The 16,755-nt window shown below is 36.6% G+C and overlaps 3 protein-coding genes across 4 annotated transcripts; all 3 read right to left on the bottom strand.

Moving 5' to 3' along the window:
* Window positions 1-4,779: 4,779 nt before the first annotated feature.
* Window positions 4,780-9,596, bottom strand: LOC104113228 (protein MET1, chloroplastic). Its single transcript, XM_009623341.4, has 6 exons — window positions 9,300-9,596; window positions 7,541-7,759; window positions 7,118-7,284; window positions 6,103-6,184; window positions 5,921-5,989; window positions 4,780-5,073 (listed from the first exon to the last, which is right to left on the bottom strand). Exons 1-6 carry the CDS (start codon window positions 9,426-9,428, stop codon window positions 4,903-4,905), a joined length of 837 nt encoding a protein of 278 aa, XP_009621636.1. The 5' UTR covers window positions 9,429-9,596; the 3' UTR covers window positions 4,780-4,902.
* A 3,093-nt stretch (window positions 9,597-12,689) lies between these two features.
* Window positions 12,690-13,598, bottom strand: LOC104113226 (cytosolic sulfotransferase 6-like). Its single transcript, XM_070198847.1, has 3 exons — window positions 13,408-13,598; window positions 13,021-13,237; window positions 12,690-12,842 (listed from the first exon to the last, which is right to left on the bottom strand). Exons 1-3 carry the CDS (start codon window positions 13,596-13,598, stop codon window positions 12,690-12,692), a joined length of 561 nt encoding a protein of 186 aa, XP_070054948.1.
* A 789-nt stretch (window positions 13,599-14,387) lies between these two features.
* On the bottom strand, window positions 14,388-16,469 carry LOC104113227 (flavonol sulfotransferase-like). Of its 2 annotated transcripts, none has more exons than XM_009623340.4 (2): window positions 16,183-16,469; window positions 14,388-16,096 (listed from the first exon to the last, which is right to left on the bottom strand). In XM_009623340.4, exon 2 carries the CDS (start codon window positions 15,717-15,719, stop codon window positions 14,670-14,672), a length of 1,050 nt encoding a protein of 349 aa, XP_009621635.1. In that variant the 5' UTR covers window positions 15,720-16,096; window positions 16,183-16,469; the 3' UTR covers window positions 14,388-14,669. The 2 variants fall into 2 exon arrangements, with proteins under 2 accessions (XP_009621635.1, XP_033516423.1); XM_033660532.2 differs by having other exon boundaries at window positions 14,388-15,829; window positions 16,183-16,468.
* Window positions 16,470-16,755: the final 286 nt, after the last annotated feature.

Raw genomic sequence — 16,755 nt, 5'->3', positions numbered from 1 at the left:
TCCTCGATCGTCGATTTTGTGACGTCGGAGTCATCGGGAATCACGAAAGATCGAGGGACCCTATGATCTCCATCCTCTTCGATTTTCTGGTTGTCTGGCTGGGTTGAAGCCGATGTATGTGATTGCTATTTGGTGTCCCGTTCTCCTTCCAGGCCCAATCCTTTTATCGGCGAAAGTGAGGAGACTGGTTTAGCTTCGTTGACGGCGAACATTTCTTTCGTGGCTGGTTGTTCTCCGTACACCGTTTTGACACCTCCCGACGTCAGGAATTTGAGGGCCTGGTGTAGGGTCGAAGGCACAGCTCTCATACTGTGGATCTATGGCCTTCCAAAAAGGGCATTATATCTCATATCGCCTTCGATCATGTGAAACTTTGTTTCCTGGATGGTTCCGGCCACGTTTATTGGTAGGACTATCTCACCTTTGGTGGTTTCGCATGCCATATTGAACCCGTTTAGGACCAGAGTTGTGGGTACGATCTGATCCTGTAGGCCGAGCTACTCCACTACCTTCAATCGGATGATGTTGGCCGAGCTACCTGGATCGATTAACACACGCTTAATTTTAGTTTTATTTACGAGTACGGATATTACCAGCGCGTCGCTGTGAGGTTGGATGACCCCCTCTGCGTCTTCATCACCAAAGGACAGAGTCCCCATGGGTGTGTAATCTTGAGTCCGAGATCGCTTTTCCCTCACCATCGATGTTTTAGTGCTTTTAAGCATTGGTCCCCGAGGGGTATCGATGCCGCCGATGATCATGTGGATGACGTGTTGCGGTTCTTCTTGCTCGTTTTGCTTGCTGAAATTCCTACTTCTAAAATGGCTCTTTGCCCTATCACTCAGAAACTCCCGAAGGTGCCCTTTGTTAAATAAGCGAGCTATTTCCTCTCTTAGTTGCTTGCAATCTTCCGTTCTGTGGCCATGGGTACCATGATATTTGCACGTTTGATTGGGATTTCTTCAGGCAGGATCGGTCTGCATTGGTCGAGGCCATTTAGTGTCTTCGATGCATCCGATGGCCGACACGAGAGCGGATGCACCAACGCTAAAGTTGTATTCTGATAATCGAGGTGCTTCTATAGGCTCGGCATATTTATCGAAGCCGCTCTTACTCATAAGCCCCCAAGAATTTTGTCCTCGATCAATTCTTTGATTGTTCCAAACTGCGTTACGTGCTGAACCGTTGTTCACCTGATTTGCGACGTATGGTCGATATCGGTCTCTGTTTGACCTTTGTTCTCTGTCGATCTGCTTTTGATTAATAACTGTCTTGTTCTGATGAACGGTTCCGTACGGGGCCCCTGACTGATCATCCTCGACCCTAATTTTTGATTGATATCGATTGTGCACATCTGCCCAAGTTACCGCTGGATACTCGATCAAATTTTGTTTCAGCCGATGTGATGCTGTCAAACTTAGCTCGTTCAACCCTTGGGTGAAAGCTTGTACGGCCCAGTCGTCTATGACTGGGGGTAACTCCATGCGTTCCATTTGAAATCGGGATATGAATTCCCTCAGCATTTCTCCCTGCCTTTGCTTTACTTTGAAGAGGTCTGATTTCCTCGTTGCAACCTTTATGGCACCAACATGTGCTTTTACGAATGAATCTGCTAACATGGCAAAAGAATCGATGGAATTCGGCGGTAAATTGTGGTACCAGATCATAGCTCCTTTCGAGAGGGTCTCCCCGAATATTTTCAATAGCACGGATTCGATCTCATCGTCTTCCAAATTGTTGCCTTTTATGGCACATGTGTAAGAGGTGACATGTTCGTTAGGATCGGTCGTACCGTTATATTTGGGAATTTCGGACATATGGAATTTTTTGGGGATTGGCTTCGGTGCCGCACTCGACGGAAAAGGTTTTTGTATGAATTTTTTCGAATCAAGCCCCTTTATCATTGGTGGAGCCCCCGGGATTTGGTCGACCCTTGCATTGTACGTTTCCACCCTCTTGTCGTTGGCTTCGACTCGTTTTGTGAGTTCCTCCAGCAATTTAGTAATTCTGGGAGTAGTCCCCGATTCTTGCTCATTAGATTTCACTATGGCAGGCTCTGTTCTGGGGGTGACTTCTCGAAGTGGATTGGAAACCGGCCTGCTTTGTGCGTGAGTTTGGCTCTGTAGCTGAGCTATCGCTACTTGTTGGGCTTGCAACATCTCGAAAATCATGCGTAAGCTGGCCCCGATTTCCCCTGGGTTTTGGGTGTCTTGGGCTACGGATCGAGTACTGCCCTGAATGCTTCTTTCCGGTTCGGAACGCTAGTTTGCTTCCAAAGCTATTTGTGAATTGACATCCAGTAGTATTTCGGCTCGAATTTCGGGTACTTTGATTCGAGCTTCGGGTGGTGCCAAGTTGTTGGTTTCATCTTGAAGGCCGGCTTCGTAATCGATCGGTGAAGCCATTCGATCGGTGGCTATTCGTAGCCGACCCTAAATTGAAGATGTTTTCGGAAATAAGTGCGAAGCACAATGGCGTGTTCTTTTTTTAGATTTATATCAAATGACCACTGTTATCCCCGGCCCCACGGTGGGCGCCAAACTGTTTATCCGAAAAATGGATAGAGTTGAATTTGTACGCAGTTCCGAAGATATGTGGCGCAACTTAATACAAAATGCAAGGATAAATAAAATATGAATGTAGATTTGAGAGAATGCAATCTAGACAAGGCAATCAAGAATAGTGAACCTTAGGATTCGACAAATAGAATCAATCTAAGAAACAGGAAGAGCCATTCTTTACTGTAGAGGAATATAATACTTTCATTACAACGTAAGTCTCAGAAAAAATCTGTGTTACAGAAATAATAACCAAGCCCTTTTATAGTGGAGGGATTCGGCACCGAGCATAATAAAATAAAACACCCACTGGGACACTCAATGAGAGATCCATGATAAGTCAGCTTTTCCATAGTTTCTGCCAAGATTCCCTCTAGTGAAATTGCAATGGCTTTTGTCCGCGAGCTCGATCTCGTTTAGAAACCTTGATTTTGGTTCGAGCTTGATTTCGGCTCGAACTTGTGATCTTGGTTCGAGCCCGATCATGGTTCGAGCCCTCGAATTGATTCTAGATCAATGTTGGTCGGTCTTTAGATTATCGGCACGATAGGTCTACCCTACGTCATGGTTCGATTTTTGTTCGAGTTTGATTAGGATATCGATCTCGACACGAACCGGCCTCCCTGGGTTCGCGGTTAGCTCGTCCTCTCTTCGGGATCTTACTTCGATACGTCACCCTTCGAACCATACCAGACATGCCAAGACTGAAATCTATTTCGACCGTATACAATTATATTGATGAAAAGAAATTAATGTTTAAAAGATTATGATAATTTTTGTTATTTTAGCTAAAACATGGATTGTTTAATAATGTACCAAATACTACCAATGTACTAGTCAATAAAATTAAAGCCGATGGCGTTTCCATCCATTTACCTATTACCCACTACTTCGTGTTCTTTCAATTTATATCTATCTATATTATATTAAAAGCACGAAAACCTTTGGCAAAATATCGTTTGTCTTTTTTATTTTTTTAAAATATAGTTCACACTTCACACTAGACAAAATAATTATTTAATTATTATCTTAATATTTAGGACTTTAAAAGAAACTAAAATTTCGATTATTAAATTTTTTCTTATTGAATTAAGTAAGAAATCTTAATATTAAGGACTTTAAAATATATATTATTTAAGAGAAGTAAGAGTATTACGTTCTTTTCCTTGTATATATTCTCAGGGCCATAGAAATATGTTCACACTTATTCTTCTTATTTCATAAGATATATATTCCATATCTCATAAATTATAATAAGACATATAAAGACTTATGTAGAATAGGATTCCTTATTTAATGAGTGAGATTAATATTCATTATTTTTAAAAACTTATATTTTTTTTCTTTGATATTTTTCAATAACTCTAACACATTATTTAATAATATTTATATAATTTTTAAAAATTATATATTTATTGATATAGGTACACGCGCTTTGCGCGTACCCTAAGACTAGTATATCATATACGCGGCTCGGACCAATAGTAATGTGCATTCACCCCTGCTAAAATACTATTATTAATTTATTATTAAATTTTGTGGTGATAATGTTTGCCAGAAAAAATAAACAAATGAATCCAAAACTACCTTTTGTGGCGACTAAATGAGTTGCCACAGAAGGTCGTCACTCGTCACATAAACTTATTTCTTGCAGCGAATGTAGGTCGCCGCCCCCAAATAGCATAGAAGTACTTCCTTTTGTGGCGACCTATTTAGTCGCCATAAAGGCGTCACAGAAAATATATTTTCTGTAGTGGATGTAGGTCGCTAAACATAGAGTAATACTTTTATTCGCGACAGAAGAAGTCAGCCACAAAAGTTGTCCCTGAAACTTTATTTACTTTAATGCTCTAACTGTAACAAACATAAAAGTGAGCTGTAGAAGCCAAGTAAATTATTCTTTAAAGTATCACTATTCTCATAAAAATATTGGCTAATCCAAATTAGTTTCATTTTTATTTTTATTTTTTATGAAAATTCTCCACCAAGGCTTGGACTGTGCACCCTCCCCAGTTGCATCATTATTATTGTTTTATTATTAGTTTTGTGGCGATTACCAATGCGAGTACCAAAATGACTACTGTTTCCTCTTCTTTTTTTTCTGTATAATCCTTTTTTTTTAAAAGTAAAATTAAACAATATCGAATATTCGTTATGTTATCTACAACTCCGTACTAACAGATCATGTGATTTGAAAAATAAAGGCTATTGAGCTGAAAAGTGGAAAACAACAAGGTAACATGTTGAAGTCTGTTGGAATGTGTATTTCTGAGCAGAAACAATGGTTTTTAACACTTTTTAAGGTATAGATCAGAGGAAATTTTTTGTACTAAGAGAAGATCATTTATTGAAGACCATAAACCAGTAATGCTCCAACACCACCAATACCAGCAATGAGACCAATAATGACACCAATGGGGGGCAATCCTCCTCCTATTGCTCTCCCAGTGTTAACATCATATTTTGCAAACCTCTTCTTTGGTGCTCTACACTGTGGACATGCATAGTCCTCCGGCTGCATTCAAGAAACAGAACAAATCAAATCCCTCATTTGTTATTTCAATCGTCAAATTTTCGCCTTCCTTGAATGCAGTGAAGTTAATTGTTCAGATCATATTGTAACCTAGAAAGTCGCTGTCACCCCTACTTCTTTAATTTTACTCTATAGGTAGGTAACAATCCGTAATGTAGTTGTAGTTAAGGTTGAAGTAGTGGAAGCCTTTGTTACTATTAGACAAATTTCTCCAGTGTTTTCTTCTTGTTCTTTGACATAACGCCCATTCTGGGACTAGTTGGAAGAATAATCCGTAATACTCAGATGACATTGTAAGTTGTAACCTAGAAAGTCGCTGTCACCGGTACTTCTCTATAGATAGGTACTAGTGGGGCTTGCCTAATGTTGTTGTAAAGGCTGAGGTAGTGGCAACCTTTGTTACTGTTAGACAAATTTCTCCAGTGTTTTCTTCTTGTTCTTTGCCATAGCGCCCATTCTGGGACTAGTTGGAAGAGGAATTCCTGATCCTTTCACTCCCGAGTCATTTTGTTGCAAGCATTAGTCCCCACTTTCTAATTTTTTGTTACTTTCTCCTTTCTTAATAATTTTTACTTTCATATTCAGAAGTAGTCATAGACTTTTGTTTGTCTGCACAGAGTTACTGCTAGGCAAGCCAACAGGTTATGAGAGAGTCATAGACTTGGCTGCGGGCTAATTTGAAGGAGAAGAAGAGACTTTGAACGGTTGGGCTGAAAATCCAACTGCTTAACCTAAGCTCTGAAATCGTCTAAAAGTTTTTGAAGCCGAAAAAAGATATCATAGGCTTGTTATATTGAAATACAGTTAAAAGAAAAGTGCAGAATCTTGCCTGGTCATCGAAAGACTTTGGCAAAGTGTATATGTAACCACAATCGAGGCAAATGTGTGTTGCTCTGGCCTGAGGATAGTGAAGTATAGATGATTAGGCAAAGAAACAAATATAAAAGATGTAAATGAAGCGATTACAAATTAAAAGTGAAAATTTGTAGTGATGCACGGATCAATACTAGCCTTTTGAGCATCAGTTAATTTCCTTCCAAATTGAGGAGGAGCTGGACGCTTGGGCAGTCTTTTAACATCTACATCGACACCTCTGCATCAAAATATCGACCAAAGATATTCAATACATTGAAATATGTTAGTCTCATATCTTTTTGTTAATAAAGATGTCAATATCCATACATGTGGCCATCAAATTTCCATCATGGCTAGAATTTTGTAATAAGGAAGCGATGTCTAATTTCGGGTCATAGGAGGGCAGGATCAACATGAACTAGGATGTCGCTCAACTTTTCAATCATGCTCTATATTTTCACACTCAAAAGTACCAAAGGAATGAATGAAAGAGCAAATAATGACTACAATGACAGAACTTATGCAGACTTATTGCGCATTGATAATACAGATTTTAACCCATTATACAAGATGGTAAAGTAATTCTTAAAAGCCAATCACAAACAACATACATATTAGTGTTTTTATATGGAAAAGACTAGTAGCAATAGCTTAAGTCAATAAAGATCATAGCATTTCCAAGAATCCAAGTGAACTTGTCATCGTTTATGCAATTTCTTAGAGCCTTTGACTGATATATTGGCCAGATAACCTCATCCCTATGCATTGAGTTGCTTTTAAGTACTCTTTTTAAGTTATCCAAAAAAATCATTCATAAGAGTCTAGGATTATAATTAGTAAGCTTGCAAAAATACAAGCCAATCTTCATTAATATTGAGAAATTCAAAACTACAATATCATATACGAGCTGCACTAATCAAGCATATTTCATCCCATGTTCCTCTACTACCGCAGCAAAACCAAAAGGATTTAACTTATACATTGATAGTATAAATTTTTTGTACGGTATTTGTGTATTTTAACCTGTTGTAGCAGGTAATCTGTCTAATTTTCGAGGTTACTAACTCCACTTGTAATTATCTTTTAGGTGAACTGATAATATAAAAAGTCTTTACACTGCTAGTATAGAAGTTAAACTCAAACCAGAATATAAGGCCAAGGAGAAGCTAACCTGCTAACGACGAAGTAGACAGAATCAGGCTTCGCCTGGATGGCGGTTTTGGTAAATCCAAGTTTATCAGCTGGCCAGAGTTCATCGCCAAAGAAGCTACTAGTATAGACTACCTGGTCACCAACCTTGAGCCCTGCCCTTGCAGCATTACCACCATTCTCTATACCCTAATTCAAAAGATAAAAACAAAATTATCTTTGACGTCAATCATTCATTTTTAATTAGGCAACTTTTCCTGCTCAATAGCCAATTATCACATGTAACTTTATAGTCAATCACAGGTAACTTAGTTTAACAAATATACAACGACAATGTGATAATAAATTTTACACTATCAGGTAACTTAATAGCCAATGGCAGGTAACTTTTAGTATCGATTAGTAACTTGTAAAACATGGTAAATGACAGCAAGTAATTACTGACCGTAATGACAACCCCACCACCATTCTTAGGACCAAGGGTGAGTCCCAATGGCTTATCAACTTCAACTTCGATATTCTTTGCAGCAGTTGATCTTGCAGTGATCTCAAGGGTTCTACTTCTTCCACCAATGCTAATAGCATTCCTCTTGCTCTCAGCTAAAAATGAATTCAAAACACCCCTTTTGGCTTCTTGTAGTGATAAACCTTGAAAACTAGTTTTCTGTCCAGCTCAAGCCAAAAATATCCACAATTCAGAATACGCCATTGAAAAATCAAAAAATAATTTTATATGATTGACCCAAGAAAATAATCAAGCCACCAAAAAAAAAGGGCGCTCGATGCACGAAGCATCACACATTCACACAGTGACGGAGCCACACTATCTAGTTAGGTCAAAATTTGATTTTATGTATATATGCTATATGTTGACTTCCCTTATTTTCTTTGTATGTTTACTTTTTTTATATTTTGACACTCCTTAGTTAAATTCCTGGCTCCGCCACTGCATTCACACAGGGTCCAGGGAATGGCGGCACCTCTAAGACCAGAGGCGGATCCCGAATTTAAACTCTATGAGTTCAATTTTAAAGATTTTTAACATTGAACCCATTATATTTTTAAGGGGAAGTTACATGATATACCCATTTGTAGAACTCACTTTCATGGTATCCCTAAGTTTTAAAATTACATCATATATCCCAAAAATATTACACGCTATACCTCCATATATTCCAAAACATATCACGATATTCTACTTTGGAATACAATCCAAACCTAACTTACCATAATATTCTAATTTAGAATACAATATTCTAACTAAACAGGCCATAATCTTTTAATTTGGAATATAATATTCAAACTAATGATACCACAATATTCCAATCGAAAATCCAAATATAGCTTAACATAATATTCTAATGAAGAATACAATATCCAAACTAAATATACCATAATATTCTAATAAAACATACTACAGTATTCTAATTTGGAATACAATATTCAAACCAAATATATTACAATATTTTAATTTGGAATACAGTATCCGAACCAAACATACTACAACATTTTAATTTGGAATATAGTATCCAAAGCAAATATGCCATAATTTTTCTAAACATACTACAATATTCTAATTTGGAATACAATTCCAAATTAAATATATCACATTATTCTAATTTGGAATATACAGTATTATATTTTAGAATAAAGTAGGTATACATGGTAAAATAATTTTATAAAGTAAGTATATAGAGTAAAATAAATATTTTAATTGTATATGATGTTAACTAATGTTTTCAATGGGCATACCACGTAGATTCCCTTATTTTTAAAATTATGGGTTCATACCCATTATTTTTGCAATTTTAATGATGTAAAATTCTGCTCCGCGTCAAAAGTTATGAGTTCAATTGAACTCGCATCTACCACATTATATCTGCCCCTGTCCAAGACGTCTGATGTAGCCAGCGTGCCTGACACTTGGCTTATTCCACGGCTTGAACTCATATTACGATATACTCCCTCCATTCACTTTTCGCATATCAAGAGAAAAATAATTATTTTTCTTGTTTTGCCCCTAGCATTAATTACTCATTCCAAATTATTTTTCAAATCCATTAATACCATACACCAAATAATATGAGTATCATGATAAATTATGCATTTTAGTTATTAGTGGACAGGTAAAAGTGAACGGAGAGAGTAACGCAATAATTAAAAGTGTGTTTTCTCTTGCATTTCAAGAGATATGAATGGAATACCTGGCATGGAACGGTGGACAATTTGGGGGATGGGATGGAAGCACTAGTATTGCTGATGCTAAGGTTTCTCGAGTAAGCAGCAGAGCAGGAAGAGGGCGAGGCACCAGCAACAACAGCGGAGGATGACATGATTTTGTACTAACGTTAAAATTTCCACTTAGGAGAGGGGAAATTCTTAAGGAGTTGTCTGTGCGTGCCTCCTCTAACTTGGGCTCGTGTCAGCAAAGTAGTTATGTGGAGAAAAGGATAACAATTTAGTGGCAGATAGCTTGGTCTTACAGCTGAGCCACACGCCCCTCTCCTGTATACTTTCTATTTTCTTGAAATAACACTAGTATAGTATTACTACTTTATACTTTTTATTTTATTTTATTTTATATGGGAATGAAACGGAATCATAAGTACAATGTTTTAGTAATTACATACACATAAAATACGAAAAACATTTCTAATATCTAATACTTTGAGTTTAATTCATTTTATATGATATTCTTTCTTTTTAGTTCATTTTAAAAGAATGGCACTTTTTTATATCTGTAAATTTTTAATTATAAACTTTTTAGTTTACTTTAATGGCATTTTGTTTTAGGCATAGAAATATCATGCATATTTAAGATCACAAGTTCTAAAGTTATTTTTTGTATGTGTGAAGAATCATTAGTATTTTTTAAATTCTTTACCTAGTCAAACATTGCATATGAAATGAAACGGAGGATATATTCTTTAAACCTGTCATCTTAATTCACATAACTAAAGGGAAAAAAGAAGTCTAAGAATTAGAGAGTTTTAAATATAAAACGTGTTAAGAATTAAGAAAGCCAATGTCACATATTTTTTTATAAAGGACTTAGGGAGTAGTTATTTACTGAGTTACTGTCCCTTTTTCAACTGCAAATGGTAATAATTCTTTAAATTATAAGGCCTTCAGGACAGTGGCCACCAAATAGCCATTTGTAATACCCTTACAATAACAACAACAACCCAGTAGAATCCTACTAGTAGGGTCAGGAGATGGTAGAATGTACGCAGACCTTACCCCTACCCCGAAGGGATAGAGAGGCTGTTTCCGGGAGACCCTCGGCTCAGAGACAATAGATTCGTAACCACAACAGAAACTAGAAAAATAGTATCAGTCAGCATCATAAAATACAACAAATAAATGGAAAGGACAAAATGTGAAAAAAAAATAAAAATAAAAATTTAAAACACAACAAAAACCGCTAGCAGTCCTAGACGAAACACTATCAGACTAGCCGACGCATGCGAGGAGAAACGCTCGACTACCCCCTAACCTACAACTACCCCCTAACCTACAACCTTAATGCTCGACCTCCACACTTTCCTATCAAGGGTCATGTCCTCGGAAATCTGAAGCTGCGCCATGTCCTGCCTGATCACCTCGCCCCAGTACTTCTTAGGCCGCCCTCTACCTCTTCTCGTAACTGCCAAAGCCAAACGCTCACACCTCCTAACCGGAGCATCTAAGCTCCTCCTCCACATGTGCCCGAACCACCTAAGCCCCGCTTCCTGCATCTTGTCATCCACGGGAGCCACGCCCACCCACTCACGAATATACTCATTCATAATCTTATCCATCCTAGTGTGCCCGCACATCCATCACACCTTCATTTCTGCTACTTTTATCTTCTGGACCATTTGTAATAACCCTTATTTAAACTATATCCAATTTTAACAAATTATGAAAAGTTTAGCCAGTTTTGATAAACTTCATACTAAACCTACTTCTACTGCGTGAAAAGGACATCAAGTAGCCATTTTTAAGCAAGTTATTTAAAATATATCCACAATTTACAATATATTTAAAGATTAGTTAATTCGTTCAAACTCTAGGACACTGGCTTAGGACATCGTATTCTAAAGTTCGAATATTGTATCCAAAAATTAGAAGTTTATGTCCTGAATTTTAAATTAGCAATTCAAAAAATTCAGAACACTTAATCCTGAGTTTCAAATTAACAGCTCCAAAATTTAGGACACTAAGTCCTGAATTCCAAATTAGCAGCTCAAAAATTAAGGATACAAAATTCAGAATACTTAGTCCTGAAATTTAGGTGAATTGGCTAAGTTTTAAATACACTGTAAGTTGTGAATATATTTTAAATAACAGGCTTAAAAGTGGCTACTAATGCAATCGTCACTTCTACTGCTTAGCTTCGGTTGTGAAATTGGGCTTTAGCTTTACCAAAGCCTATCTCTTTATACTCGGAGGTCTAAAGTTTGAAAGGTCAAAGCAATTGAATGCAGTAGTTACAATTTTGCGATATGACAAATCATTTAAGTCCGCTCTCAAAATAATAGCCGATTATTTTTGTATATATATACACATTACGTATATTATATATAAAAATTATACAAATTTTATATACTTTTTTGGCTATCGAATATAAATAATTTCTGGCGCGGGCTAAAAGTGAAACGAGCCCATTTTTTCGACAAATTACTTCAATTTTTTGTTGGGAAAATTACGCGACACATCAAACATTTACACTGTATTTATCATCCGTAGCTATTCTTTCAACAAAATACTATTCGTAGCTATATTTGAATTTTATAGCAAATCCATGAAATAAGAGATTAATTGTTTTGATCTTAAACAACAGAGCAACAAGTCCTTGTAGCTTAGTTGGTTAGAGCGCCCGCTTAGTTAACGGAGGTCTTGAATTCAACTCTCAACGACAATATTTTATTTTTTTGTATTTCTGTATTTCGCCTTAGTTGTATTCATTGTGCGTCTGAATATAAATAATACAAGTTAGTAACAATTATAGTAGCTACGGATGATAATTAGGTAAACCATACTAGGCTTTATAGAAGTCCTCTTTCTTTTTCTCGATTAAGTCTTCAATGGAGATATGACTAACTGGGTGTCGGTATCTCCAAGAATCACTTCTGGTATAGTTCCCCAAGATGGCATCAGGGTTGTTTTGCCCGATAATTAGTACGATTAGAATATTTATATGAATAATTTTTGCATTAAAAAATTTAATAAACTACAAGGACACAGTAACCGAATAGCTAAGGTTCATGCATCAGAATCTCATCGATCTTGCCAACTTTAGTATTGGAATGCGATATTATACTCTGTGTTTACATCAAACTATATCAACTTGCTATGATTAAGTGATTTGCTGTCAAATCATTCTATTTCTTAATGCCATTAACATGCGTAATTCTTTTTGGAATGAAATTTAATAGAAAAAGATCGTCCTGAAACAGATAACGTCAAAATAAACTACATTAGCATATAAATGAAGTTTAACCTTTAGAAAACACTAGTGAAATACCAATATGAACTCTTGAGTAAATAAAAATGCCATTTTGATACTGCTTAGTTTAACTGATGATTTGTGCATTAGTTATTGTATCAAACTAATCTGACTGACCAAGTTTCTGCCTAGTGATTTCTTCCAATTGTTCAGTCATCTCTAGTGTCAGATGGTTTTTCCAATCTCCAACTTGACCTTTCCTTGAGAAATGCCGGTTCTCAACAGCAAATTGTGGACTGAAATGTTGCACTCCGGTCTGATTCACTTCCAAACTGCTCAAATTCTTAAAGCTACAAATTTTTATTATCTCCTGCATAACACCTTCTTTCTTTTCTTCTAAGGAAAAAGGAAAAAGGCTTATCCAAGAACTTGGCCAATTTGATAAGACAGAGAATGGGATCTTTGTTCATGTCCTCGTATGTCAAGAAAAGTACCTTGTCTGGATTTTCCAAGCTTGCCTTCCAATAACCCAACACATGATCCCAAAAGGGTCCAAAATGTGACACCCCTTTGCAAAACAAATCAAGTGCATCTTCAGGTCTCAATTTTGTCATATAATGCGAATTTGAAACAAAAACACCTTTGGTCTCGCGAAAAACATACACAATTTTGCAGCCAGAAGATATCACAGAGAGCAAGGAATGTGGGTTGCTAAAAGGCAGTGTGACAAACATGAAATCTGATAATCTTGGTAGGAAGTTTCATCTCGTATTATATATTCCAAGAAGGGAATGCAATCATGGGGGTCATTGGTAAGCAAAGGGTGAGAAGAAAAATTGAATCACACGCGATTCATGATAGAGAAAATAAGGGCCTTGAACCATGTTGTTCCTGATTTTGGGAGAGTAGCTAGCAGAATATCAGTGGATTGAGCATAGATGCATTGCTGAACCAACTTAACTCCTTTAACAAATGTTGGAGTTAACCAAACTGACTGGTATTCGTATACATATACAGTGATCCAACCTTTCTCTTTGGGAAGAGTTGTGACCTGTGAGCCTGTCACTGTCATTTTCATCTGCTTTCTTGTATTCATCATCAAGCTGATAATGTGAACAACGGGAAAGGGACATAGAAGCTGAAGTCTAAGGATAGATGGACTAACTCAACCTCTCAAATAGCTAGAATGACCATAAGGATGGGAATGGCAAAGTAAACTTCCTAGGAAGATTAATAACTTTTCTTGCCGAGTTTAGCAAGCAAAACTTAGTTATTACTTGTGATCTGAGGAAACTTCCCCTAAATTCAAGATAATCCGAGCATGTAAGCCAGATGCACTTTACCATAATAGCACTTAAAAAATGGAGGGAGAACTAGACGTATCTTGCTAGGCAAAGACACGTTAAAATGGATAGCTTTCGGGTGGGATTGACAGGATAGATCACATTTGAGTTTGATTTGCCAAAGATTGTAGACATTTAGGACCATTTAAGTGACCAGCTCCACTAATTTGTTAGTAGTATCCTTTTTTTTAAATCTTTTTTTTGGATGGGATAGTTTCTTATCCATCCTTCAAAAAGCTTCTTCCTTTTTAGAATTGCTCGTCAAAGTAAGCATTTACCGACCGGACAAAACTTGCTGTTGAAATATCCCAGAATCATTTCTGGTTCATTTTTCCTAGAAGGAATGAAGTATTAGTTTTGCCTCACAATTTGTAGATTAATATATAGACATGCATAAAATAACCAGTTTTTTTTGCAAATAAAATGAACCACAACAGCAGCACAATATCCAAATAACTAAGGTTCATGCATCCAAATTTCATCAATGCATGGCAACTTCTAAAATATGGAAACACAAGTTAGGGTGTCAAGCCACTCATTGTTTTCACTGCTATTAATATGTACGAAATCATTCTTTACGGAATGAAAGTTTAATTGAATAAAATCACTTGACAATTGCACCAACACCAGAACAATTACATTTGCATATTAAAAAAGGCTAAGAATTTAAAGAATGGCAGTGAAGCAAGTATTTATTTCTTACAACCCTGGAGCAAATCATAATGTCATTTGATTGCTGTTTATACTGTTTGACTAGCGATTTATCCCTTGGTAGTTGGTACTTAGCTTAGAGCACTAACTTATGCCTCGACAGTAGAGGGTATTGTATCGACAAACAAAGTTTCTATCAAGCTAGTCCCAGCAAATTTCTGCCTAGTGATTTCATCCAACAGTTGGGCCATCTCTAGCGTCAGATGGTTTTTCCAATCTCCAACTTGACCTTTCCTCAAGAAATGCCGGTTCTCAACTACAATTGAATTGAAATGCATCACTCCGGTCTGGTTTACTTTTAAACTACTCAAACTCTCAAATCCACAAAGCCTTGCAATCTCCTGCACAGCCCCTTCTCTCTCTTCTTCCAAGGTAAAAGGCCTATCCAAGAACTTAGCCAATTTGGTAAGACAGAGAATGGGATCTTTCTTCATGTCCTCGTACATTATGAAAAGTATCTTGTTCGGATTTTCCATGCTTGCCTTCCAATAATCCAAGACATGATCCCAAAAGGGTCCACAATGTGAGACACCTTTGCAAAACAGATCAAAGGCATCTTCAATCGGAAAAGATGGTAGTTCTTTGGGTCTTATTTTTATCATATAATGCCAAGTTGAAACAAAAACATCTTTAGTATCGCGAAAAACATACACAATTTTGCAACCAGACGAAACTACAGATGCTGGTAACAAAGAGTAAGGAATGTGGGTTGCGAAAAGGCAACATGGCGAACACGAAATTTGGTAATCTCGGTAGGAAGTTTCATCTTGTATGATGGATTCCACGAAGGGAATGCAATCATGGGGACTCTTGGCAAGCAAAGGGTGAGAGGAGAAATCGAATCGAGCACGATTCGTGATGGAGAAAATAAGGGCCTTGAACCATGTTGTTCCTGCTTTTGGGAAAGTAGCTAGAAAAAAATCTGTGGGTTGAGCATTGAAGCATTCTTGCACCCTCTTAATACCTCTAATAGCTGCTGGACTAAACCAAAAGGACTCGTATTGGTAAAGATGTTTAACCATCCAACCATTTTCTTTGGGAAAGCTTGAGAGCATATCACTGTCATTTTGATCATCTTTCTTGTATTCATTTTCATCATTGTGTTCGCGCTGAGAAAAATGGGAACGGGATATGTCCATGGAGCAAGTCGAAAATTGATGAAGTCTAGACCAAATTAACTCGTATTCACCAGATCGAGTCAGAACTGAACCCACTGATCTAAAATCTTGTCCCTCTTGTTGTGAGAAGACTGAAAGGATGATCAGAACGGCTAATAACTCTTCTATTATTCAGAGTATAGCAATAAAAAAAACTCAGTTGTGATTTGTGATCTGAAGTAGAAACACTTTGTAATTTAGACGATTTAAGAAAGCATTTTACCAGAATAAGTAACACTTGCAATGCTTTGACTTAGCTAGCTAGGTAGCTATCAAATAAAGTAGTTCTGTACTTTTATCCAATTTCCGTGCAGTATTAACAATTGTCAGACATTCAAACATCATTCCATTTCTGCTAACTAAAAACAATTTGGAAACGGATTTAGGGCTTATGTCTTATATCAGAACAAGAGAGGAAATCTGGAGAGAAACAAAGGGAACTTACTTTTTTTTGCAGGGAGATCGTGAAGTTCGCCGGAGAAATAGAGAGTACCCGGCACTGCAAATTCGCCCGGAGAGAGATTGGGAAGAACAGATATGCTGTATTTAACATTATCAAAATTTTATCTCATACTTTATCTTAATGATTGCGCGTCACTGAAAAATGTACATAAAGTAGTTTTTCAAGGTATAACACTTTTCATAGAAAATAACTTCATTTAAAGACATTTTTCCCATGTCAAACGAATTTAATAAAGTTCTGGAAATAGAAAAATATAAAACTAAGTTCCTACTTTGAAAAAGGGATAAATATAAAGCGACTGCCTTTAGATATAAAGCTTATCTTTCTTGTTTTATAGTATTTCTTTGTAAAATTATTTAAATTTAATATCATTAATGTAAAAATTTATAATATGACTATTTTACCAATTTTCTATTATATAAACTTTTGTAATTAATTTATTTATGAATATTAGAGGAATGTTTGATCGGGTTCCTGTAGAAACAAATCCAAAAGAACCTTAATTTGTTTCAAAACCCGGAGATTTCAAACCAAAAGCGGCTTCTAAAAAACAAT

The sequence above is a fragment of the Nicotiana tomentosiformis genome, chromosome 3 (genome assembly GCF_000390325.3).
Source record: "Nicotiana tomentosiformis chromosome 3, ASM39032v3, whole genome shotgun sequence".
NCBI classification, from domain to species: Eukaryota; Viridiplantae; Streptophyta; class Magnoliopsida; order Solanales; family Solanaceae; genus Nicotiana; species Nicotiana tomentosiformis.
Note: the sequence above shows the minus strand (reverse complement) of the source record. Positions and strands in the feature narration are given on the sequence as shown.